The following is a 24,728-nucleotide window of genomic DNA, read 5'->3' on the forward strand; positions in this document are numbered from 1 at the left end:
GACCATGTTTTGCTTAAGTGCTATCTATTTTTTTCTGACACAGTTTAACTCTGAGATTTTTTCATATTTTATTACCATTTTTTAAAACTATAGAGAATAAACTGTATTAATGAATGAGATGTTCAAGGTGTCTGAATAAATTTTGGCTTGACTGTATATATAAATAAACTCAAGGCTATGAGACACTGCAACTGAATCAGCCAAACAAGAATATTAGGACTGAGAATAGTGTAGCACATCTCACTTTTTCCTTTCGAAAAACTGTCATTCTGAAATCATCTTTGTCCAAAGTTTAAAGATGCTTTAAAATAAACAGAGATGCCCAAATAAAACATCAAAAGCAAAAAACACCCCGGGGAGGGCTTTAGATATGGAGAGCTCTGTTTTTGCCCAGGGGAGCATGTGCTCAGTCTATCAGTGATTGATACGGATCACAGACTGTCAAGGGCCAATGATACACATTATAAACAACATATGTAAACAATAGAGTCGCTCAGCAGTTGTGCAGTAAGCAGGGAATGCTGATTACACTAACCCCATAGCTATGTTAGCGCATTTGTTTGCAAACACTTCACTAACTACAAACCCATGTCCGAAACACCAACACACCTCAGGTGAGCATGAGATTTGTGGTTTATACCGTTTTTACTAGAGGAAAATTAAATCGTGAGTTATGTATTGGTAGTAAAGTCCTATTAGTTAACTTTAGATTTCATGAGCAATACATTTGTTACAGCATTTATTAATCTTTGTTAACGTTAGTTAACAGTAATCCTAACTCATATCATGTTAGTCATGTTTATGTTCGTTCAGGTCCATTAAAAAATATTAACAGATAAAGCTTTTGTTTTTAATAATGCTGTAAAACTTTAGGTTACACTTTATTTGGTAACACTTTATTTTAGTTACACGTTACATGTCGTTACTGTAGTAATAACCATAAATTATGCATAATTACATGTGATTAACCCTAAACCAAACCTTAATCCTAACCTTACCACTATAGTAAGTACATGTAGTCAATTGTTATTACGCGGTACTTAAATGTATAATTACACTGTAATATTAACACCTTAAAATAAAGTGTAACTTTGTAAAGTGTAAACAGTGTAATTATACATTTAAGTACTGAGTAATATTAACTAACAGTACTTACTATATATTTAGGGTTAAGAGGGTTTGGTTTAGGGTTAGTTGCATGTAATTATGTATAATTTACTGTTATTACTATACAGTAAGTATATGTAACATGTAACAACACTAAAATAGTTTTACCACACATTATTTTACAGCGACCTTGTTACATGTAACTATAAATTAGGCATAACTACATGCAATGAATTTCTAATCCAAACTCTAATCATAACCCTATAGTATGTACATGTAGCTAGTTAATTAACATTACTCAGTACTTAAATGTATAATTACACTGTAACAAGGACACCTTAAAATAAAATGTAACCAATAATACATTAGTAAATGTTAAAAAAAAAATTGTAAGATTAATAAATGCTTTAAAAGTATTTTCTGTTGTTATTCCATGTTCACTAATGTTAACAAATGGAACCATATTGTAAAGTGTTATCTATGTTTGACATTAAAAGTCTAATTGGTTACATTTTATTTTAAAGCATCCTTGTTACAGTGTATTTATGCACTTACGTACTGAGTAATAATAACTACATACACTGACTATAGGGTTAGGAGGATTGGGGTTTGGTTAGGTTTAGGGTTAATTGCATGTAATTATGCATAATTTCTGGTTATTACTATAGTAACTACATGTAACATGTGTAACACTGTAAAATAAAGTGTTACCATCTAATTGACTGATTTCATCAGAATCTATGTCTATGCCTTCAAAAATTCATGACGAAGTGACCTTTTCAAAGTGAGCATTATACTGAAATATATATATCCTTAAACTCTTATTATTAATCCTTAAATAAATCTATAGGCCTACTCATAAGTTACTTTGTGTATTCTTATTTAACAGCTTTGCTAACATGAGTGACAGCAGACTTACTGACGAGAGCACTAGCACACAATAAACTGCATGTGCCTACTGACAAGCCAATTTGCATTATGGGAAGGACTTTTTGCATACTATTGAAGCTTAATTTGTCTTTTTCAGGTATTTACTGAATTTGTTCTATGGTTAAGGTTACATGGTCCAGAAGTGTAGATTGAGATGTTGCGGCTCCAGGTGGTGGATCACAGCTCCAGCTACACTGTTAGGGGCTCTGAACCCTGGCAGCGGGTCCGGCGTGGACAGAATATAGTCAATGCTGAATTTGATCTCGGGCTCAGGTTTACTGAGGGGTGGGTTGTTTTGGGCCGGTCTGTGACTAGTGTTCACAGGGCAGAAAGAATCTGAATCCGAGGATCTTACTGCAACGCCCTGATGAGTGTCCATGGCAACAAAGGGTTCGGCTGGCTCCTTCAGGCCCATTTTTAAGTTGCGTCTGCGGCGGCGGCGACGAAAGTTGCCATTTTCAAAGAGGTCCAGCATGGACTCGCAGCCTGTGGCGAACGTCCAGTAATTACCTTTTCCTTTCTCGTTACCTTCCGTACGGGGCACCTGAGGAAAACATGTAATCAGCAGCCAGTTACAGCAAACCCCTAAAGTTAAGAAAACCATTAGTAATAATGCCCTTGCAATTATAACTGTGGGTTTTCTTTACTTTTTCTTAAAACGTTTGTTGCAACTGAGCACAGATTTCAGAACTTCCAGTCATGCCTGGGTGCGCAGCATAACAAAACAATCTGCTTATATTTATATAATGAAAATTGTTCATCCACTTATTATTATTATTTTTTTCAATCTAGGTACTTTGCGTTTAGGTTTTAGCACACACATCCAGCCTCCGTAATACCTTTATGAAGCAGCTGTTTAGAGAGAGGTTATGACGAATTGAGTTTTGCCAAGCCCTCTGGTTGGATCTGTAATAAGGAAATCTCTTCATGATGAACTCGTAGATTCCAGATAGGGTAACTTTGTTCTCTGGGCTCTGCTGTATAGCCATCGCTATTAGTGCAATGTAACTAATAGAGAGAGACAGAGAACGCATGTCAGAGAAAGAGTCCGAGAAAATTTGTCCCTTCAAAGAGGCTTGTATCCCCTAATTTAAGGGAATTAGAGATCTCATTTGTAATCATTCACACACACCCACACACATAAATAATTAATAAAAACTAAGAAAATAATATGCTTTAAATGTTCTGAAACCCGTTTTAATCTAGCTAACATTGCAAAAGCTTACAATATTTGCAAGTCTTCACTGATCAAGACAGCATAAACTTATTGTCATAATATCCCATTCATTGAATAAGTACAGTCAATTATTATTACATAATACATATTGTTGTTATTTTACATAGTATACAGCCTATATGATAAATTATAACTTTAAAATGATTTGATATTATTAATATAATATAATATAATATAATATAATATAATATAATATAATATAATATAATATAATATAATATAATATAATATATAATATAGCCTAATATAATATAATATAATATAATAAACTTTCATTAATTACTTATACATAGGCCTATTATGCTCAAAACTTTTCCTTATTAGGTTTTATTTTTCTTTTAAATATATAAAATAATAAAAATACAAGACAAAACAAAGTATTTAAAAATATATTTTAACAAAATATTAAAAATCGACAACTTTTACAACAAAGTATTTACTTTAATTTAGAAAATAATGGTAAAAGTGCTTAAATAAATTATTTGTATATCCTATAATTAAAAAGTAATAATAATAATAATAATAATAATAATAATACTGAAATACCTGTAAGCCGGACGACACACTTTCTTCTCTTCATCTGTGCCACAAGAGGGATATCCTTCTCCATCATAGTTAAAACAGTTATAAGGATATTGCGAGCTGTCAAACATCCTAAGACGTCCAGGGTGGCAAGCCTTGGTGATTTATAATGATAAAAAAAGGCTCTAGCTGGCCAAGACAAATGAAGCAGCTCTCATGAGAAGTGTGTGTGAGTGTGTGTGTTGTGGAAGTGACCGGCTGCTGCTCAGATGCTCATGTAATGGGCGTACATGACTGGAACTACTGTAAACGTCTGAACCCGGGGCGTGATCAACAAACTCTAGTCACTCATTCACTCTTTGATTCTGGGTGGTCCAGTCCTACTCGGGATTCGATGTTTTGTTTTGTGTCGTGTTTCTTTTTATAGTCTGACCCTCTTAACTATAATTGAATGACGAATTAAACATTAACAAACATGTTTGTCGTGTCTTTAGTCTTAACTCTTTCAGGTTGTTTGTGTTCCTCTCAAAAGTTGTGGCCCCTTGAATCACATATCTCTCGGCAACAACTCTTGGCTTCTGTAGATGCAATCTATAATGCGACATAATAGCCATAAATTGTGTTTCCGTGACTAAAAAGGGGATGTGTGTTCAAAAGAACATTAAGTGGCATGTGAGGGACTGAGAAACACGAGCAAACAGCCCGCGGCGCGAGATGTCTGTGTGTGGCCTGAGATCGATCTCGCTGCCTTGTTTGGACACAGCTCGGACATTGTGGACAAAAATCGTTCTTTTTTAGTTATAGTCTCTACGCTTCGTCGAAATTTGGCCTTGATTTGATATATTGATATGATTTTGATATAATCGAGGATTAACGTCCAGTTGTTTTGCGTTATTTCGTTTTAAATGAAGTTAACAAACGCGAGTAATGATCACACAGATATTTGCGCTCATGTGGCGTTTCCTGTCTGACTCTGAGTGCACAGAGAGTGCGATCTGATAACGGTCCCTGCGGAATCCCGGTCCGTTCCCATGACGCCGTTTCCTCTGCTGGACCGTCTGCGGCCGCTCTGATTACTGCAGTCCGATTAGTGGTCCCTGTCCCCCCAGACCAGACTCACAGAAGACCATTACTGCACCAGCGCAAAAACACTGTGCATCAGGGTCAGACATTAGCCAGGGCTCGAGGCAAAACTGCCCCAGATATTTAAAATGAATGCATTTCTCTATATTTTGTTGTACCAAATGTTAGGTATATCAGTGGCGAGGCCAGAAATCTTAAAGTGGGTGGACCTTGGTGAAATAGAGTGGACCTCTGTTTTTTGTCAAATATACTAAACTAAACAAGATAATGGTTCGGACAAAATTATAATCGCTGCAGTCTATTTAAAAATATTCAATTTGAATTAATTATTAAAAAATATGTTTGAATAGATGATTCAAGGATTCACTCATAAAGTCCAGTTTCATTTCTGGACAAATTAGCATTTTTGAAGGAATCTCTTGAATAAATGATTAAATAAAAAAATAATATTTTTTATCAGTCACTTGTTGCCACCGATTGATATAATCTTTATTCGAAGCGTCTATAATTTCAAAAATATTTAGGCCTACTCAATTTTGATTTCTACTGTAAACATCAGTTTATATCTAAAATATAAAATGTTATCCAAGTAGGTATATTGTTCTATGTTTGTTGGACAGAAATAATGTTTTTTGTTTAGCCTATTAGGCCTATATTTTGAATCAGCCTAAACAAGACACATTTATAAATATAAATTATAGGCTATAAAAAAACTAGAATATTGCTCAAATATTTAACTGGGATATTTAATTAGACATGATGAACTAAATAGTCCACTACAAAAAGAAAAAAGAAATGCCATATGGGACTCGAATTGGTGAATCTTTTCATTACGAACCTTCCGAACGAAGTGATTCACTTGAATGAATCAGACTTTTAAAGCTACACATGAGAGGACCGTTTAGATGAACCGATTCGCTAGACTTTTTTTGAGAGGATGACCGTTTAAGACGAACTGATTCAACAGAATAAATTGGACTTAAAGGATTAGTTCACTTTCAAATTAAAATTTCCTGATAATTTACTCACCCCCCATGTCATCTAAGATGTCCATGTCCTTCTCTCTTCAGCCGACAAGAAATTAAGGTTTTTGATGAAAACATTCCAGGATTTTTCTCCATATAGTGGACTTCAATGGTCAAAATTACAGTTTCTGTGCAGCTTCAAAGTGTTCTACATGATCCCATACGAGGAATAAGGGTCTTATCTAGAGAAACCATCGCTCATTTTCTAAAAAAATAAAAATAAAAAATGATATATGTTTTAACCATAAATGCCCATCTTAAACTAGTTCTCTTCTTTTTCTTCTCTATTAGAATTCCGGCAGTGTAGACACTGCTAAGTGTATTACTGCCCTCCACAGGTCAAAGTTTGAACTAATTGTTATATACTTGCACTAGCATATTGTATATGACAATTTAGTTCTAAAGGTTCTGAAGGTATAGCATTCAATATATTTAATTTACAATGGATTTATGCCTCTGAATGCACTGACCTGCATATAGGCATTTAACATGTTTAGGCTTATATAGCCTATTTAAATTACAAAATCTACATGAAATACATCAATGTATATTTATTGTGTTACTGAATATAATTTTCAGCTCCTTTTTATTTGAAAGAATACCTTTTTTTTCAAATACCTTTTCTCTAATATTTTGAAAATATTTTATTTATTTACTTTATAATCGTAGTGTAGAAGTTTTTAACCTTTACAGGAACTGCTTAGCAAACTCATGGACCTCCAACATAAAACAAATTCCTGGGCTCAGTAACACTTCACGATACCTGTCGTTAAATACTTTAAAGCATTATCAACATCTGCATTACTTACATTAATGAACCTAAATCTAATTATTTCTGAGGCTCTATTTTAAATACAGTCCCATTTTAGCCTGTGTTAAAGTTGGACTGTTTTTAAAACTGTTCAGATGGATTATGATCATTAATTACCATTATGAGCTAATATACAGTATAACCATGTCATATTAACAGCCTAGAATTTTTCTAATCACTTTAATTGTAACTGGTGGTCATTAGCTGATCTAAAGATGATTGATCAGTTGGACAAATTTCTTTGAGATTTACATAAGAAGGAGGAAGCAATGGAGTTTGAAACTCAATGTATGTCTTTTCCATGTACTGAACTCTTGTTATTCAAGTATGCCAAGGTAAATTCAATTTTTTATTCTAGGGCACCTTTAACAAAGATTAAAGGGTTAGTACACTCAAAAAATTACATTTCTGTCATTTACTACTCACCCTCATGTCTTTCCAAACCCATAAGACCTTTGTTCATCTTTGGAACACAAATTAAGACATTTTTGATTAAGTCCAAGAGGTTTCTGATCCCCAAGAAAAAGCAACGTAATTATCAAATTCAAGGTCCAGAAAAGTAGTAAAGACATTCTTAAAATAGTCAACGTGACAACAGTGGTTCAATCTTAATGTTATGAAGTGACGAGAATACTTTTTGTGTGCAAAAGAGAAGGAAATGTTGAATAAAGTCATTATTTTTGTTTTGTTATTGCGCACAAAAAGTATTCTCGTTGCTTCATAACATTAAGGTTGAATCACTGTAGTCACATAGACTATTTTAATGTCTTTACTACTTTTCTTGACCTTGAATGTGGTAATTTAGTTGCTTTCACTTGGGGATCAGAAACCTCTTGGATTTCATAAAAAATATCTTAAAGAATTAGTTCACCCAAAAATGAATATAATATCATTTATTACTCACCCTCATGTCGTTTTCTACACCCCTAAGACCTTTGTTCATCTTCAGAACACAAATTAAGATATTTTGATTAAATCCGATGGCTCAGTGAGGCCTCTATAGACAGCAATGCCATTGAAACTCTCAAGATCCATAAAGGTACTAAAAACATATTTAAAACAGTTCATGTGAGTTCAGTGGTTCTACCTTAATATTATAAAGCGACAATAAAACACTGTTTCGGAGCTTTATGAATCGAATCAGTGATTCGGATCTCCTATCAAATGACTGAACTGCTGAAATCACGTGACTTTGGCGCTCCGAATTGCTGTTTTGATTCGTAAAGCTCCGAAGCAGTGTTTTGAAATCGCCCATCACTATATTGTTGAAAGGTGTTTTTTTTTTGGTGCACAAAAAATATTCGTTTTAAATATTGAGGTAGAACCACTGAACTCACATGAACTGTTTTAAATATGTTTTTAGTACCTTTATGGATCTTGAGATTTTCAATGGCCTTACTGAGCCATCGGATTTAATCAAAATATCTTAATTTGTGTTCTGAAGATGAACGAAGAACTTATGGGTGTAGAACGACATGAGGGTGAGTAATAACTGACAGAATTTTCATTTTTGGGTGAAATAACCCTTTAATAAATGCTGTAAGACTAAAGTGCTCATTGTTAGTTAATGCATTAAACAAATGAGACCTTATTGTAAAGTGTCAGCTAATGATCTGTCACATTTTCTATGAAAAAAAGTGAAAAGCAGTCTATTTAATCATATAAGTTATATTTAAAAAAGAGATTATCTGTATACAACAGTTTGTTTAATCTCTGTTTATTGCACCATAACAAAGGGAAAAACTGAAACAAAAAGCCCAGTTAAGAGACAAAATGACAGCAACAGCAAAACATACTGTAATCCTCTGAAAATGTGAAAATACTAACTGTACCTATAAAGAAAACAACAAATTGTATGAAATTGCAATGTAGCCATAGTATAATAAACCACATTTATTCTGCTGATTACTCTCACATCTCCACAATTCAAGTATTTCTCTAATTGCACAGGCACTGGATTCACATGGTATTTACAGAACGTTTTCAGCAGATTGTAGAAATGTGTTTTGTAGTACAACAAAGGCTGTAGAAAGCTGGACATAAACACCCACATCCTTCCCACCCTGAACTAAAAAGACACTGAATGTTAAAATGTACATGCATGTCTATACATACGCTGGAGCATATCATATATTCAAAATTAAACTAAGAGAAAAGCTCAATCAGCAAAACTAACATGACCTCTGTGCTACTGCTGACGACTACACCAAGAGGTATTCATGCGTCAGTTAACTGTCATGTACTGTTTCTTTAAGGGCTGTGTCATTTCTAAAACTGTTCTATGGTTCTAAATGGATAAAAATTGGAAAAAGATTTTTAAATTATTTTTTATTTAGTGTGGTAAAAAAGTCTAAAGCTACGGAACTTAGCTTTAGGAACATCATTCACATACTCATCTGAGCAATTTTCTTCAATTTTTTTCTTTAATAGCATGAAAACTCTAGTCATTCATAGATTTGACATTATTTAATCAGTATCCTTGTGCAATTTAAGGGCTACATTTATAGGTCACATGTGGGTGAAAATCTTTGACAATATTGATATTTGAATGTTGAATTTTGATATTGCCTTAAATTTCACTGAAAAAGGCAGAGCCAGAATGATGTGAGTTGTTAAATGTTAAGGACATTTCTCTGAAATGCAGTAAACCAACTTTTTTCAAACATATACTGCACATTGTTACTTATCTACTCGCTAGCACAAATACTGCAACTGGTTTAATGTACCAAATGAATCTACCTTTTTGATTTTATGTAACAGAATGTTTGAGTGGCATGTTTGGAATAATAAATATGAATTTCAATAAATAACTTCTGATCAGCTATAACATGACAGACAGGACACCTTTGGGAGAAAACTCATTCAACTCAAAGCTTTTTGTCAAGAAAAATACATTACTATATGAACGCACAGTTCCTCTTATCCTCCTTGTATGGAGAGTGTATAAAGAATTTTATTTCAAGACATGAAAGTCCACATATTGACAAATGTGCACATGTCATGTACAGCGGCGAAAGAGTTTGTGAAGCTGTAGTTCCTCATAAGTTTGAACTGAAATGCTGCCTTCTTTAGCTGCAAATACTTCAGCCAAACATTCACTGTAGCAGTTGATCTGTCCTGCACAGCCGTCGCTCATTTCTTTAAAAAAAAAAAAAGTTGATATTTCTCTAAAGTTCAAATACTTTCCCAAAGGGACAGCAAATACTGGTTAAATGATGTTCTGCAAAGACATGGAAATATATGCGCTTTAGATCCTTTTACAACAGTGATTCTCAACTGGTTTTGCTTTGCATCTCACATAAGATATTAAATGGCAGCGCAACACAGGAGCAAAGTTATTTACCATATAAAAGTAAACAAAAATATAATTTTTTCCCACTGAAAATTATTATTTGGCCTAATAATATTTAATGCCAATAATGCTGTTTTTTTTTTTACCTGATATAGGCTGAATAAGAAAAATGACCATTTTAAACTTTTGTTTATAATATCCAATAACTATTTATAATGAATAAATATTTATTATTGTTGTTATTATTATTATATCCATTTTATTTTAGTTAAATTTTATTTTATTATAATCTGCTATAATAATAATGATGATGATTTTTATTATTATTATCAATTGTATTTTATTATTTGCATTTAAGTGTTATTTTACAAGCCTGTGACCCCATTTTTAGGTGACGATCCACCAGTTGAGAACCATTGCTTTATAACACCGGCTGTTACATGTGAAGAATTACATTTTGGATGAAATAAATGCAGGACTGCAGAACACCGTCTCTTTCTTTGTCTACTGTGTGTCTTTATTTTAACACATGGTCCATTGGTTGAGGAATGAGTCTTTGGAATTCACTGAATTCAGAAAAGTTTATCAACAAGAGCATCTCTTGCAAGACGTTCATGGTCTATAGATCTGTGGTGGGACTTCAAAGGACCCGCCGGGAGCACCTGAACAGTTTGTGCCCACTACCTCTGTGGGGCTGTGCCCGTGTTCAAGCCCTCTGTGCCCTGGTCGTCCTCTACTACATTACTGTAGCCCTCTTTCTCAATGCAGTCAGCAAGTACTTGGAGCACCAGACGCAGCCGGCGATCCATGGCCTCCAGATGAGGCCTAATGAGGATGGGAGTCAGCGTGTCAGTCTGTAGACTTTCCTCCATCAGAGCACTCAGTTTGAACTCCTCCTTAGCCAACAGCTGAAGCCGTAAATGAGTGGACTTCCTCACCCTGAGTCAAACAGATCAGTCAAAATCACTAACCAACAACTAAAAGTCATTTCCAATCATTGATTTAAAGGATTATTTCACTTTCAAATCAAATTTCCCTGATAATTTACTCACCAACATGTCATCCAAGATGTTCATGTCTTTCTTTCTTCAGTCGAAAAGCAATTAAGGTTTTTGATGAAAACGTTCCAGGATTATTCTCCTTATAGTAGACTTCAATGGCCTCCAAATGGTTGAAGGTCAAAATTACAGTTCATCTCTTATCTCTTACTCTTATCTAGCGGAACGATCGGTCATTTTCGGAGAAAATTTAAATATATATGCTTTATATAAACAAATGATCGCCTTCCAAGTGGTTCCGCCAAAACAGCACTTTCATATTCTTCAAAAAGTTTCCCTATTCCCTATTCTACTTACGGAATGAACGCAGCGCCAGTTCAATTTTTTCTGTAATAAGGAAGGCGTAGGACATTCAGCGTAAGCTTTTTGAAGAATACGGAAGTGCGGTTTTGGCAGAACCACTTGGAAGGCGATCATTTGTTTATATAAAGCATATACATTTACATTTTTTCCGAAAATGACCGATCGTTTCGCTAGATAAGACCCTTATTCCTCATCTGGTATCATTTAAAGCCCCTTGAAGCTGCACTGAAACTGTAATTTTGAACTTCAACCGTTTGGAGGACACTGAAATCCACTATAAGGAGAATAATCCTGGAATGTTTTCATCAAAAACCTTAATTTCTTTTCGACTGAAGAAAGAAGGACATGGGCATCTTAGATGACATTATCAGGAAAATTTTATTTGAAAGTGAACTAATCCTTTAACAGAACTTTTTTTTTTGTAGATTTCAAAATTAGGACTTCAATTGACTAAATATTTTAAATTTCAATTGATCGCATAATTATAATAACAGTTCATAGAAATAATATATATAAATAATTTCAAATCATAATTAAATAAGTAAGGGATAATCCACGGCTATCTGTGCATTAAACGAAAAAAAGAAAAAAAATGTTTAATGCACAGTTAGCCGTGGATTAAACCACTTATACCATGGTCATTTAAAGCTGTTATTGATGTTTGCAGCACAATATTTGACTGGAAGGGTAAAATAGACGTTATTTTCGTCAGTTAATGATTTTAGTGGTTCTACGGTTCTTCGTGAGTTACGGTACTATCATTCTACCTGCTTTAAATCAGACACAGAGATATAGTAGTGTGGTAAGATTACATTTATTTGAATGAATTATAGCATTTATTTTAATTAATTATCAATTGTCGAGAGAGAGAGAGAAGAATGTGTGAATTACTTGCGTCTCTCTCTACTTATGATGAAGTATTGGGCCCTATCATACACCCGGTGCAATGTGGCGCCAGGCACAATTCAAGTGTTTTTTGCTAGTTTCAGCCCGACGCAGTTATCATTTTCACGTCCTGCGCCACGTTGTTTTAATAACAAATGCATTTCCACCCATTTGCGCGCCCATGGGCGTGCTGGTCTGAAAACTAAGTGTGTTCAGGCGCATTGTTGGCGTGTTGCTATTTTGAGGTTAACTGAAAACAAATGCACCATTGACCAACTGAAACCTGGTCTAAAGTCAATGACGCAATATATATATATTTTTAAAGAGTGCATTAGTAATATGCGCCTATATATGGGTGCACAATGCGCGTACATTCTGCTTATTATACACACGGGGACGCACAGCAGCACACAAACATGTCAAATATTAAAAATAAAAGGATTACAATTTAAAAGATTATTATTGTGGGCATAAAGATAAAAATGCTTTGGTGGAATCCGCTTTTCCCGTAGATGGTTCCAAAGAACCGTTCAGTTTTTCCGCTTGCAAATTCTGCCATAAATAGCGAATCCACCACGCAAGCACAACTGGCTTTTAAAGGGAATGGGAGATGAGACTCTGATTGGTTTATTGCACGTTATGCCCAAACACACCCATTAAGACTCATTAAGAGAATAGGGATAACCCTTTTGGACCATGCGCCAACCATTTTTCCCGTCCTTAAACTAGCAAAAGTGGATTCGGACACGCCCTAAATGCACTTGCGGCATGCGCTTTAGACCATGTACTTTGATCTTTAAAATAGGGGCCCTTTGAGTTGAATTACTTCAAAAACAGCGATGTTACCCTGTCACTGCAGAGATATATAATGTAGCGAAGCTATTTTATTACTAAATGTCATGTGGCAGTGTTGATAACAAGTTTCTGTACGCCTGAATGTTTCTGTGTGTGCGCAGTGCAATCCCATCTCTGACTTGAATGTCAGTGCGACCTTCAATGGAACTACCTGTGCATTAAATGGTTTTAATGCACACCTTCCAGTCAATCAGAATAGAGTATAATACATAATAGCTTTTCCCACACTTTATATACTCTTTTTATTCATGTTTGTGCAAATAACATTGTGTTTCACTAACAGGTGATATTTTACATTTTTTGAGCTTTTAATGAAGTTCCAAATGTAGGTTTGGGAGGAGCCTAATTATTTCAGTCCTGTTCCGGCATCCCTCCATCTCCCCATCTCTATTTCTCTCATTCTCCCTCTATGTAGTATCGTTATAGGGGGTTGAGCTCAGAGCTCGGAGCTTGAACCAAGCCTCGGGTTCGAGTCTCTTTTGAGGACAGCAAGCCAAGTTTGTTTACCACTAACTATTAAGACTGGATGGGCAGGCAAACTCGTAAATTGATCATTAATTTCTACCATGCAAAGTGAAATGGCTTTTGTTAAATGCCACAATCACTTTGACAGTCTTAATCTAAACAACTTTTGGAGATTCTTGCAGACAAATACTGAATAATAAATAATTCATAATGCTAATACTGACCTGCAGCACTGACTCAAAGGCACCAGTATGGAGAGCTCATCATGAGAATGTTTACCAAAGCTGAAGATTAAGAGACAAATCAGACAGAAATTACATTTTTACGAAAATGCTTAAGAAAACACACACACACACACACACACACACACACACACACACACACACACACACACACACACACACACACACACACACACACACACACACACACACACACACATCCTTGTATATAGGAATGACCCCACTAAGATAGTAAGATCAGGAATTTATGATGTTGTGCGGTCCTTCAGTCGGACCCCACAAAGACATCATCTTAAAAATCATATATAAGAATGTTTGACAGGTTATCATAGTATGACCCATCCCTAAACTATACATAAACCTACTCATCACAGGAACCTAATGTAATTCTAACACATAAATATATATATATATATATAAGAATGTTATAAGGTTCTTATAACATTTGTCCTTATAACGTTCTTATAACGTTCTTATAACATTATATACAATGATCTGGCTTAACATAATGACCACTGACAGATGAATTGACTCTGATTATCTCTTCATCACGGCACCTGTTAGTGGGTGGGATATATTAGGTAGCAACTGAACATTTTGTCCTTTGACAAGAAACAATTGTGATGGCTAGACGACTGAGTCAGATCATGTCCAAAACTACAGCTCTTGTGGGGTGTTACCGGTCTGCAGTGGTCAGTATCTATCAAAAGTAGTCCAAGGAAAGAACAGTGGTGGCTCATTGATGCACATGGGGAGTGAAGGCTGGCCCGTGTTGTCCAATCCAACAGACGAGCTACTGTAGCTCCAACTGTTCAAGAAGTTAATTCTGGTTCTGATAAAAATATATATATATATATATATATATATATATATATATATATATAAGAATGTTAGAATTACGTCATCCTGTGACGGGTAGGTTTAGGGATAGGTTCCTGTGACTGGTTTAGGTATGGTGTAGGGAAGGACGATAGTAAACATTCAGTCTCTTATAAAAGATTTTGTCCTTGTGGGGTCCAAGTCAAAGATTCCACATCTTTTGTAATAAATACAAGCACACACAGACACACACACACATGTCACAATAATAAAAATTAATTTAAGATGCTAATTTTATTATGACAGCTGAAAAAAAGAGAACAGTGTCTTACCCTCTTCCATTATCAAGGTGAATTATGAAAGTTTCATTTCCAAATTTTTCAAAAGTCTCATAATGATGACGATCCATATTTCCTGTGAAGACATATAAATATTAACATTTATTATATAAATACCTTGGCTGAATTTCAGCTTAAAGCAACACCATGGAACTTTTGACGCTTTAGCGGTTGATAAACAGAACTGCACGCGTCTTGCGGAAGAACACTGCAGCCGGAGCTACTTCTCTCTTTTTATGTCTATGACGAGTCACACAGTTACCGTGCTACTCCGCAGCGGTGCCGACCCGACCTGTCTGAAACAGTCTGAATATAAACACTTATTATAGGTGATTCAGAATATGACAAAAACACGTTTTGGAAAATGGATTCATGATGTACTTGCTCATTATATAAATTCTACAAAATGAACACAAAAAAGTTACACAGTGTTGTTTTAAGATCTGTGTTGGGGTTTTTGTGAAATCGTCTTACCCATGAGGAAATCAAAAATGGTCATGTCCATGATGTCCAGCAGGCGTGTGCCGCTGTCATAGGGTGGCGTCTGCTTCACCTCTTCACAATAATCTGGATCCACCTCCCACCTATAAACACACACACCTCATTAGCTTACACTAACACACACACTGTACAAAGAACAACATGTAGAAGGTCACTGTAACAAGACACTTGAGGGCTATCATGATAGTAAGAGGAGAAACTGGATGATTAGAAGTGAGCACATAAAACATGCGGTATCATACACTACTATATCAATATGTTTCTATACAGGAGTTTAAAATGAATATGTCTTATATTTCACCCTTTAAATCCATTATTTCAGCACTGTTCCAATGAAAGTGCTTCATGTTATGACAGCTGATCTTTAAGGGTGCTTTCACACTAGCATTTTTGGTGCTCACCCGGGTTTATGTCAGAGTTCGGTTCGTTTGGATGATGTGAACGCTGTTTTCTGAATGGTGTTTTTGGGTGTGTACCTGAGTCTGTATAAAAAGGGTGGTCTGGGGTATGGTTCATGTGAACTCCGGTACAGTTCGCTGCTGATATGAAAACAATCATACTAAATTGTGGAAGTGAACTGCTTTTGATGATGTATGATTTGATAAAACTGTGTGTTCTGACTTACTTTCCTGACAAGCATGACTGACCATGGAACTTTTGCAGAGCAAGCAGAGAGAAAGATCTCATTTCTGCTCACCTTCAGCAGAAATTGACTCCTAAGTTCTTCAGAACATTTGCAGTACATTTGCAGCAGATAGTAGATAGCTATGTGCTGGTGCTTTGAAAACAAAGCCAAAGGTTAAAAAAATGAGGTGAGCAACACTATGCATTTTGCCGTCTTCTCCTGTATTGTCGCTGCTTTGATTATGCAAACACATCGTAGTTCGGACCCAAATACTATAATGTGAATTCAATCCAGCAAACTCGGGTTCGGACCAGGCACCATGTGTGAAAGCACCCCAACACTAATATGTAGTGTTTCTTGGATTGTATTTCTCTAAATGACGAGTGTGATGTGTTCCTCACTCTGCTTTCTTGCGTTTGTGATAGGATCGTCTCCAGGGGTTTCTCCAGGTTCTGCGCTTGGCCAGGGACAGATCGGGCAGAAAAGCTGCTAAAGAGCCCTCAATCTGGTCAGGCTTCCCGCACAGAGCATGCTCGGTGGAGCAGTAGTACGAACATTCACCGTAGAAACAGATGTTATTGGCTGCAGGGATGATAAAGCGTAGTAAAAAAGCAAACAAACAGTTCAGTTTATTTATAATGATGCTTTTAAAGACAAAATTAAAGCTGCAGTCTGTAAGTTTTGCCTCTTTGTTGCCATCTCTTTTTGAAACTAATTGCAGTTATTTGTGGAATTATCATCTTTATGTGGGTTGTGTATCGGCACAGCTCCTCGGCATGGATGAATCTAATGTTTTGAGGAGAATGTGTGGCCGTACCAGTGGATACTGTACTTTGGAATCACAGATTGTAGTCTTGGAAGTATGACCAAAATAAGAATTTTCACCGGAAAATGTCATCTGAACAAGTAACATGTCTGCCACTTTTGTTCTGACTAACTGAGGGAAAAAAAAGCATTAATAAATATATTGCACTAACAACTGTTAAATCTAACGATCACTTAGCTCATTTCACATCAACCGTGCAAATTATTATTATTGCTATACTTTGTTCTCAAATTGTTAATGTTAACAACATCAGCTGTTTTTAGTGTATTATGTAGATTTCAACTTCTATCTAATTGTCCATTTGTCATACCATACAATCCGCCATCAAAATGACGTTTAATTATTCCAGCTGCTGCGAGAAAAGCAGTCCCTCCAGAAAAACGCGATTATGCGATCGCCTGATTTAACGCATAATCAGCCAAAGTCCGCGTATTTATGCGGGGGTCGAATTTTTTCAAATACGCCGCACTTTCGCCGCATAAATTGCTGATTTCAGCAAGCAAAATATGCGGGGCTAGCATGATTTCATAATCCCTGTATTTTCGTTGCAAAAAAGTCACATATATCTTAGCAGAAAGTTGAAAAATGTTGCATTTACTTCACACAAGTAAAGCACCATTATTTCCCCATATTGCCATGGGAACCTTATGAAGTGACGTAATTACGCGACGTGAACATCATCTGCAAACCCCCGCGGTGAAATCAGTGATACCATGATGAAGCACGCAAATCATTCTCATTTGCCAACAAAAATAAGCGCAAAAGACAGCGCGAAGCTGTTACATGACAGTGGGGGCAAATTATTTTGCACTGCGTGCAACTGCGTGTTGGACCACAGACGGAAGTTTGAGCCATGTGTTAATTAAGGTCTGAAATAAAACAGAATGAGAACTTAAATATTCTGTGATTTAGTATGCTTGCTTATCATATGAAGTAATAAGAAATGACTCTTTACATTAAGGTAGTAGCCTAGTGAAAACAGGGTGTTGGGGAAATCAAATTTTTTTCTCTATTTTTCATCAAACCGCAGTTTTTGCAAGTTCCCGCAATTTCATCGCATACAATTGCAAAAAAAATCCTGTATATTCTATCGCATTTTTTAAGAAAACCTGCCGCATAATCAAGGATTTTTGCCTGCAACAATCACAAAAAAAATCTGTGTTTTTCTGGAGGGACTGCAAAAGGCTATAAATGATCCGTTAATGATTCCATTAATGTTAATGATCTGTTAATGATCTCCACGATTCCATCCTCACATGCCATATAGCCTACTAGCTGGGAATCGTTCTTTATGTAAACAGACGTGACGTAATGACGCAAAGACGAACGGCGACATGCTCGAATTTCCTGTCGAAACCTACCAGTACCATTTATATTAGAAAACATTATTTTAATTTTACCGTTGTGAATCGAGCTAAAGTAAGGACACTGGATGGTTATGTACTTGCTCAACAATTGATTTTAGATCATTTTTAACCAAAAAAAAAGTTACAGACTTCAGCTTTAAATCCAAATGCATGTTCCCGACATTATTATGCAAGATTTTCAGAATGATTTTTAGTTACAATATATATTTAGCTCACTATTGTTGTTTATTTACTCTGTATTGTTATATTGTTTCATATAAATGAAAATGAGTAAATATCATGCATCCTCCTTAACTAAAAATGTAATGTGTTACATTTCTTGCATTAAGCATTTTAAGTCTACTGGTCCCACTTTATATTAAGTGGCCTTAACTACTGTGTACTTACATTTAAATTAATGATTTGATACAGTGTACTTATTGTGTACATACATGGTTTTACATTGTACTTATATTTGAAAAACACCTACATGTAATTAGTTTCTGTTATTACATTTATAACTACAATGTTGACCCATCCCTTAACCCTTACCCCTACCCTTAAACCTACTTATACCACCAAAGCTTTCCCTAACCTTATCCGTATCCCAATTCAATAGCAGAAAAAGTGTTTTGCAATTCAATATGAACCCAATAAGTACATTGTACTTATTTTATATGTAAGTACATAGTAGTTAAGGCCACTTAATATAAAGTGGGACCAGTCTACTTTACAACACTGGCTAAAAAGGAAAAATCACATGCAGTTTAATAGCAAACTGAATACTAAGATATTATTTTAGTAATATTAAACACTTTAAACACTATTAATCAAATAACATTTTTTGTTAAATATTTGGTTTCACCCGGAAACCTATCACATTGTATTAGGTGTACCTGTAAATTGCATTTTACTAACTTTAACTATTATTAGATAATCATAATTTTATCAAAAACTATTCTGATTGAGACCTTGTTAATATACACTACATTTTGCGGAAAGATTTTGTTTTGTGAAAAGACTTAAGGAATTAATACTTTTATTCAACAATGATGCCTTAAATGACAGTAAAGGCATTCATAATGTTACAAAAAAAAATCTATTTCTAATTAATTCTGTTCTTTTGAACTTTGCATCAATCAAAGAATCTTGGAAAAATGCATCACAGTTTCCACAAAAATATCAAGTAGCACAAATGTTTTAAACAATGATAATAAGATATGTTTCTTGAGCAACAAATCAGCATATTTGAATGTTTTGTGAAGGATCAGATGATACTGAAACTGGAGTAATGGCTGCTGAAAAATACAGCTTTCCCATCACAGGAAAAAAAAAGTTATTTTTAATTGTAACAATAGACCTATTTATTTCACAATAAAGGTCGAGTACATATAATTTCAGCCTATCAAGAGGATTATTTGGCACAAATCTGAAGCTGGTGTCTCACTTGACAATTAATTGACCAACAGCACCATCTATTGGTTCTCTTACAGTAGTAAGACAAAAATCACAGTCTCCTCTGATTAGATAATAGGATAAGTTCCACATAAAAGTGTTTAAAGATAAGCGCAAATGAGATGTAATGTAAAAGCTGTTAAAAAAGTCAGAAAGAATTGGTGATAAGAAATTATCTTGCCTCAGGGCTATATGGGTCAAAACAACAGATTTTTGATAAGCCCCCTTTAAATTGATAATAATGATGGAAGTGATGAGATAGTGACTAGTGGATAATGAGTACCTGGTGAAATGAAAAAGGTTCTCCACAGTTTTTTGTCACGGGTCACATCTCTGATCTCTTTGGTCATATTCACCAGTCGCCCAGTCACCGGCGGCACTCGGCGGAAATCCAGGATCCTGATCATCAATCAATGAGACATAAGTTAGTACATGGATACCACATACAGATACCCAACCAAAAAAATTTACAACTAAATTAAAATACATATAACCAAGTACAATACATACAATAACCAAATTCATATAGCGAATTGTGGGAAGAAATTATGGGAGGTAATATTGGTAATAACTTTCACCAGTAGAGGGCGCTCAAACTACACTACATAAAATAGACTTCATAGATTGTGAATAATAAATTGATAATTCTTATCAAATCTCTTTTACTTACTGTATATTTCATATTTCATACTGAATAAATAATAATACAAATAATTTTGCCGAATTTACTGTATCTCTTGATGGAACTGAACTTGCACAAAGCAATATATATTGCTGAATCAATGTAACATAAATGTGTTAGCATTGTTTCAGACTGAACTGGTTATGTGTGAGCGTGGTCTGCTCATCCAAGTTTAAAAACATATTCACCCTGTGTGCATGTGTACACTTACTGCTGACAGGGCAACTTAAAAAAAAGATCACCCTGAAAACAACTAATGGATGGGGCCTAAGAGATAAAAGCACTTGAAGCTACTAATTGCCCAGTCATGCTGACAGAGATGACAGAGAGAGTTTGTGTGCGGGTGCGTTTTCCTCCGCTCTCACTGTCCGATGCATAACTCAGTGGGAACTGTGGGGCAAATGAAAAGTTGTCCTTTCAAACCTCTCTTCTCCTTCAATCCCGTCTTCCTCCCTAAAGCCACGCTACAATGAGCGTTTCCCATCAACTAAAATCAGATAATTAATGGTACGTTGTCAGATATAGCCGTGGTGGGCTTGCGAGGACAGAGAGGCCCACTGGGTGATGGCGCTTTAAAATAGAAATAACAACCTGCACTTTTGTCTAACCCAGATGAACTTTATTTAGAAAAGCTGGTGTTTTTTTCATGTTCTTGGTTTGCGCTTTCTACCCACACACATGCCTGTGTGTACTGACTAGATTTTACTCCCAGCCAGATGTGCAGATGGAAGTGAGGCGGACGAGGCCGGTCTGGGCCGGGCTGGGCCTGTTGAATGATTATATTGTGCCCAAGACTCATGCTGGGTTCAGTCTGACTCACGCTCGCACTGCCGGAGAGGAGGATCGGAGTACAGACCAGTGCCGGGTAGAGAATAGCACAGGACAAGACAACACACCAATCACGTGAAGGACCTTCAGATTTTTATGGTTGGGCCCCATCTCCCAAGAAACAATAAGTAGACTACAGTATATCAAAAATGACGATGCACTCCACAAATCATCTTCTTAATGAGTATTTGTTTTCTTGCTAAAATAAGCATTCTTAAAAACAGTAAAATAATAAAGATAAATAATATTCAAAGAAAAAAAATATGTGAGAAGCAAAATTGTGTAAGATAATAAGACTAAATATAAATTAGGGCTGCACGATTTATCACACGATACGAAAAATAACATGATTCTTAGTGCAAATATGAAATCGCGAAGACTGCGATTATTTTTTATGCGCAGATTGTCAATGAAGTATGGCTTCAAATGCTAGTCCATCTGAAAGCACTGTGATTTTGAATCATTTATAATGTACATTTGAAAAAGCAACACGCGTCAAACATCTTTCCAGACATGAGAAGCATTCATTAACATCTTGTCCAACAAAACACATCATTTAATAACATGTTTTTCTTCCAAACTCACTTCATAACGACAGTTGAGCATAATTCTGTGAGACGATGTGGCTTCTTACACAGAATAAGGCAGTCGTGTGTTTATTAGTGATGTTTAAGCGTTTCAATCTTCTGTTTATTCAGCTACAGCAATAGTATGATGCCCATAGGGATTTCCTGGAATTATGAGTGTTATCTACTTCTATGGCACGGCATATTTGGTGTTTCTGGGCGAGAACGCCCTCTGTCTTTCAGATGGAGAAGCATTTAACTACTGATCACAGAGCTGTACAGCTCTGACAAGCTGCGCATAAAATAATCGCACGATAAATCATGCAGCCCTAATATAAATATAAATATTTTTTTTACCATTTATTTCAATGAATATTTACCATGAATACTGTTATATTATTTTTGTTCAAAAGTTTGGATTCTTTAAGATTTTTAATGTTTTTTTTAAAGACACACATAAGTCTCTTATGCTCACCAAGGCTGCATTTATTTGATCAAAAAAAAAAATGTATTCCTCTGATGGCAGCCATTACTTCAGTCTTCAGGGTCACATGATCCTTCAGAAATCATTCAAATATGCTGATTTGCTGCTCAAGAAACATTTCTTATTATATATAAATATTTGTCAGCCTTCTTTATACACAGTGCAAAAGAACAGCATTTATTTGAAACGTTTTTTTTTAACATTATAAATGTATTCACTGTCACTTTTGATCAAATTCAGAATCAGAAAGTGTGTTTTATTCTCCAAGTGTGCACAAACACACAATATATTATATTATATTATATTATATTATATTATATTATATTATATTATATTATATTATATTATATTATATTATATTATATTATATTATATTATTTTTTTGTCCAGTGGGCCTCCTCTTCAAGAGGGCCGGGACAATATTTCTGGCTGTTCACAGCCATCACAATGATGAGGAGAAAACGAGATGAGAATGGAAATAAACTCTAATGGCAATAAATCCCAGAGTCTCAGATCACAATCAGGGAAAATCTGACTCATACAGCAAACAACCAATAAACTCGACTAAAATGAGCTGACAAGGACAGATGTACATGGGTTGTTGCGGCTGACACAAATTAAAGCCTCTCAATCACTAACTGACATTCATCAGAAGGGTAATCACCTATAAGCAGACATTGTTGGATGGAGTTCGATTGGTGATCAGATACTGACGGATGTGTTTGTGTTCATTCAGAGCGAGTCATTATGTTCTCTTTGGATTTGGTGTTTATGAGAGTTAAACTGCAGGTTTCTGACTGCTTACTGCCCCTAGATATGCTCACATACTGTACTTTCACACATACATATAAACACAAGTTCAAACGTGCTGAAAACATGCAGGACACCACAAGTGTTATAGTACATTCACATGCACACAAAACATTCTTGCGCAAACAAATGCGGCCCCACAGGTTCATATACACAAACAGGCAACATATTTATAAGTGGCATGTGGTGCATGTATGCATACATATGTATTCAGGGCAAGACAAACATCTCACACACACTCTATTCATGCCAGAGGTTGACATTTATGGCGCTTTACCTGTCTAGATGATATGCTGCGATCTCGGCATTGTGCCTCTCGAAATCAGAGAAGTAGAAGAAGTCTGGGGGTGTCTCCTGCTCCCGTGTCTGCCTGCAAGGCAAAGGTTAATCTTCTGTAAGCCCCTTTCATCAACAAAGCCATAATCGCAGCCCTAGCCCTCGAAACTAAAGCCACCCTGTCAAGAAAACTTTAAGAGACGTCCCTCCATTATTTCTGATTGATGTCTGGAAGAAAATGTCTTTTCTTTAAGAGTTAGTTCACCCAAAAAATGAAAATTATGTCATTAATTACTCACCCTCATGTCGTTCCACACCCATAATGCCCAGAAAGGTACTAAAGACATTTAAAACAGTTCATGTGACTACAGTGGTTCAACCTTAATGTTATGAAGCGTCGAGAATACTTTTTGTGCGCCAAAAAAACTAAATAATGACTATTCAATGATATCTAATGATGGGCGATTTCAAAACACTGCTTCATGAAGCTTCGAAGCTTTACGAATCTTTTGTTTCAAATCAGTGGTTCAGAGCGTGCATTAAACTGCCAAAGTCACATGATTTCAGTAAACGAGGCTTTGTCACGTCATAAGTGTTTCGAAACGTTTTGAAATTTCAATGGTTCACGTGACTTTAGCAGTTTGATACACACTCCGAACCACTGATTCGAAACAAAAGATTCGTAAAGCTTCGAAGCTTCATGAAGCAGTCTTTTGAAATCGCCCATCACTAGAAATTGTTGAATAAAGCCGTTATTTGTTTTTTTGCCGCACAAAAAGTATTCTCATCTCTTCATAACATTTACCATAAATACTGTTATATTATATTTGTTCAAAATATATCTGAACCACTGTAGTCACGTGAACTGTTAAATATGTCTTTAGGAGCTTTCTGGGCATTGAAAGTGTTAATTACCTTGCTGTCAATGGAGGTCTCACTAAACCATCGGATTTTATCAAAAATATGTTAATTTGTGTTTCAAAGATGAAAGAAAGTTCTTACGGGTGTGGAACGACATGAGGGTGAGTAATTAATGACATAATTTTCATTTTTGGGTGAAATAACCCTTTAACATATTTTTGAAAAAAATACTTATTTCGTTCACACTGGCTCTCAAATAATTTGACAGACACAATAAAAAATGCATTAAATAAACAAACAATTTAATTTTAAGTGACAAGGTCTTGTATATTAAAGATCATGAAATTGTTTGAAGATCACAGGTTTTTCTTCCTGTATTGACTTATTACCTATGGAAAGAGGATCTTTGGATGGGACATATCAAATGGCTTGTCCACTAGTAATCAATAGGCCATGATCCATGATCTGTCAGTTGCTAATTTTAGTATTTAGGGGG

General features: G+C 35.4%; 2 protein-coding genes across 2 annotated transcripts in view; both read right to left on the reverse strand.

Annotated features, from left to right (window-relative positions):
* Positions 1-1,256: 1,256 nt before the first annotated feature.
* Positions 1,257-4,018, reverse strand: foxl3 (forkhead box L3). Its single transcript, XM_067370058.1, has 3 exons — positions 3,821-4,018; positions 2,877-3,045; positions 1,257-2,581 (listed from the first exon to the last, which is right to left on the reverse strand). The coding sequence occupies exons 1-3, from the start codon at positions 3,925-3,927 to the stop codon at positions 2,165-2,167; spliced, it is 693 nt and encodes a 230-aa protein (XP_067226159.1). The 5' UTR covers positions 3,928-4,018; the 3' UTR covers positions 1,257-2,164.
* Positions 4,019-8,439: 4,421 nt separating this feature from the next.
* fam20cb (FAM20C golgi associated secretory pathway kinase b) overlaps positions 8,440-24,728 on the reverse strand; it is a 64,634-nt gene continuing 48,345 nt past the window's right edge. The window contains exons 4-10 of the mRNA XM_067369592.1: positions 23,373-23,465; positions 20,009-20,124; positions 16,500-16,680; positions 15,447-15,556; positions 14,967-15,048; positions 13,798-13,857; positions 8,440-10,946 (exon numbers count right to left, since the gene is read on the reverse strand). Of these exons, the coding sequence (XP_067225693.1) occupies positions 10,688-10,946; positions 13,798-13,857; positions 14,967-15,048; positions 15,447-15,556; positions 16,500-16,680; positions 20,009-20,124; positions 23,373-23,465 (901 nt within the window). The 3' untranslated portion in view covers positions 8,440-10,687. The remainder of the gene's footprint in view (positions 10,947-13,797; positions 13,858-14,966; positions 15,049-15,446; positions 15,557-16,499; positions 16,681-20,008; positions 20,125-23,372; positions 23,466-24,728) is intronic.

This window comes from Chanodichthys erythropterus, chromosome 19 (genome assembly GCF_024489055.1).
Source record: "Chanodichthys erythropterus isolate Z2021 chromosome 19, ASM2448905v1, whole genome shotgun sequence".
NCBI lineage: Eukaryota > Metazoa > Chordata > Actinopteri > Cypriniformes > Xenocyprididae > Chanodichthys > Chanodichthys erythropterus.

Bases quoted from the DNA above. Each gene is read 5' to 3' on its own strand.
- foxl3 (XM_067370058.1), bottom strand. From the start codon at position 3,927: ATGTTTGACAGCTCGCAATATCCTTATAACTGTTTTAACTATGATGGA. The intron at 3,046-3,820 runs GTATTTCAGTAT...TCTCTCTATTAG, and splicing joins GTGTGTCGTCCGGCTTACAG to TTACATTGCACTAATAGCGA. The intron at 2,582-2,876 runs GTATTACGGAGG...TGTTTTCCTCAG, and splicing joins TAAACAGCTGCTTCATAAAG to GTGCCCCGTACGGAAGGTAA.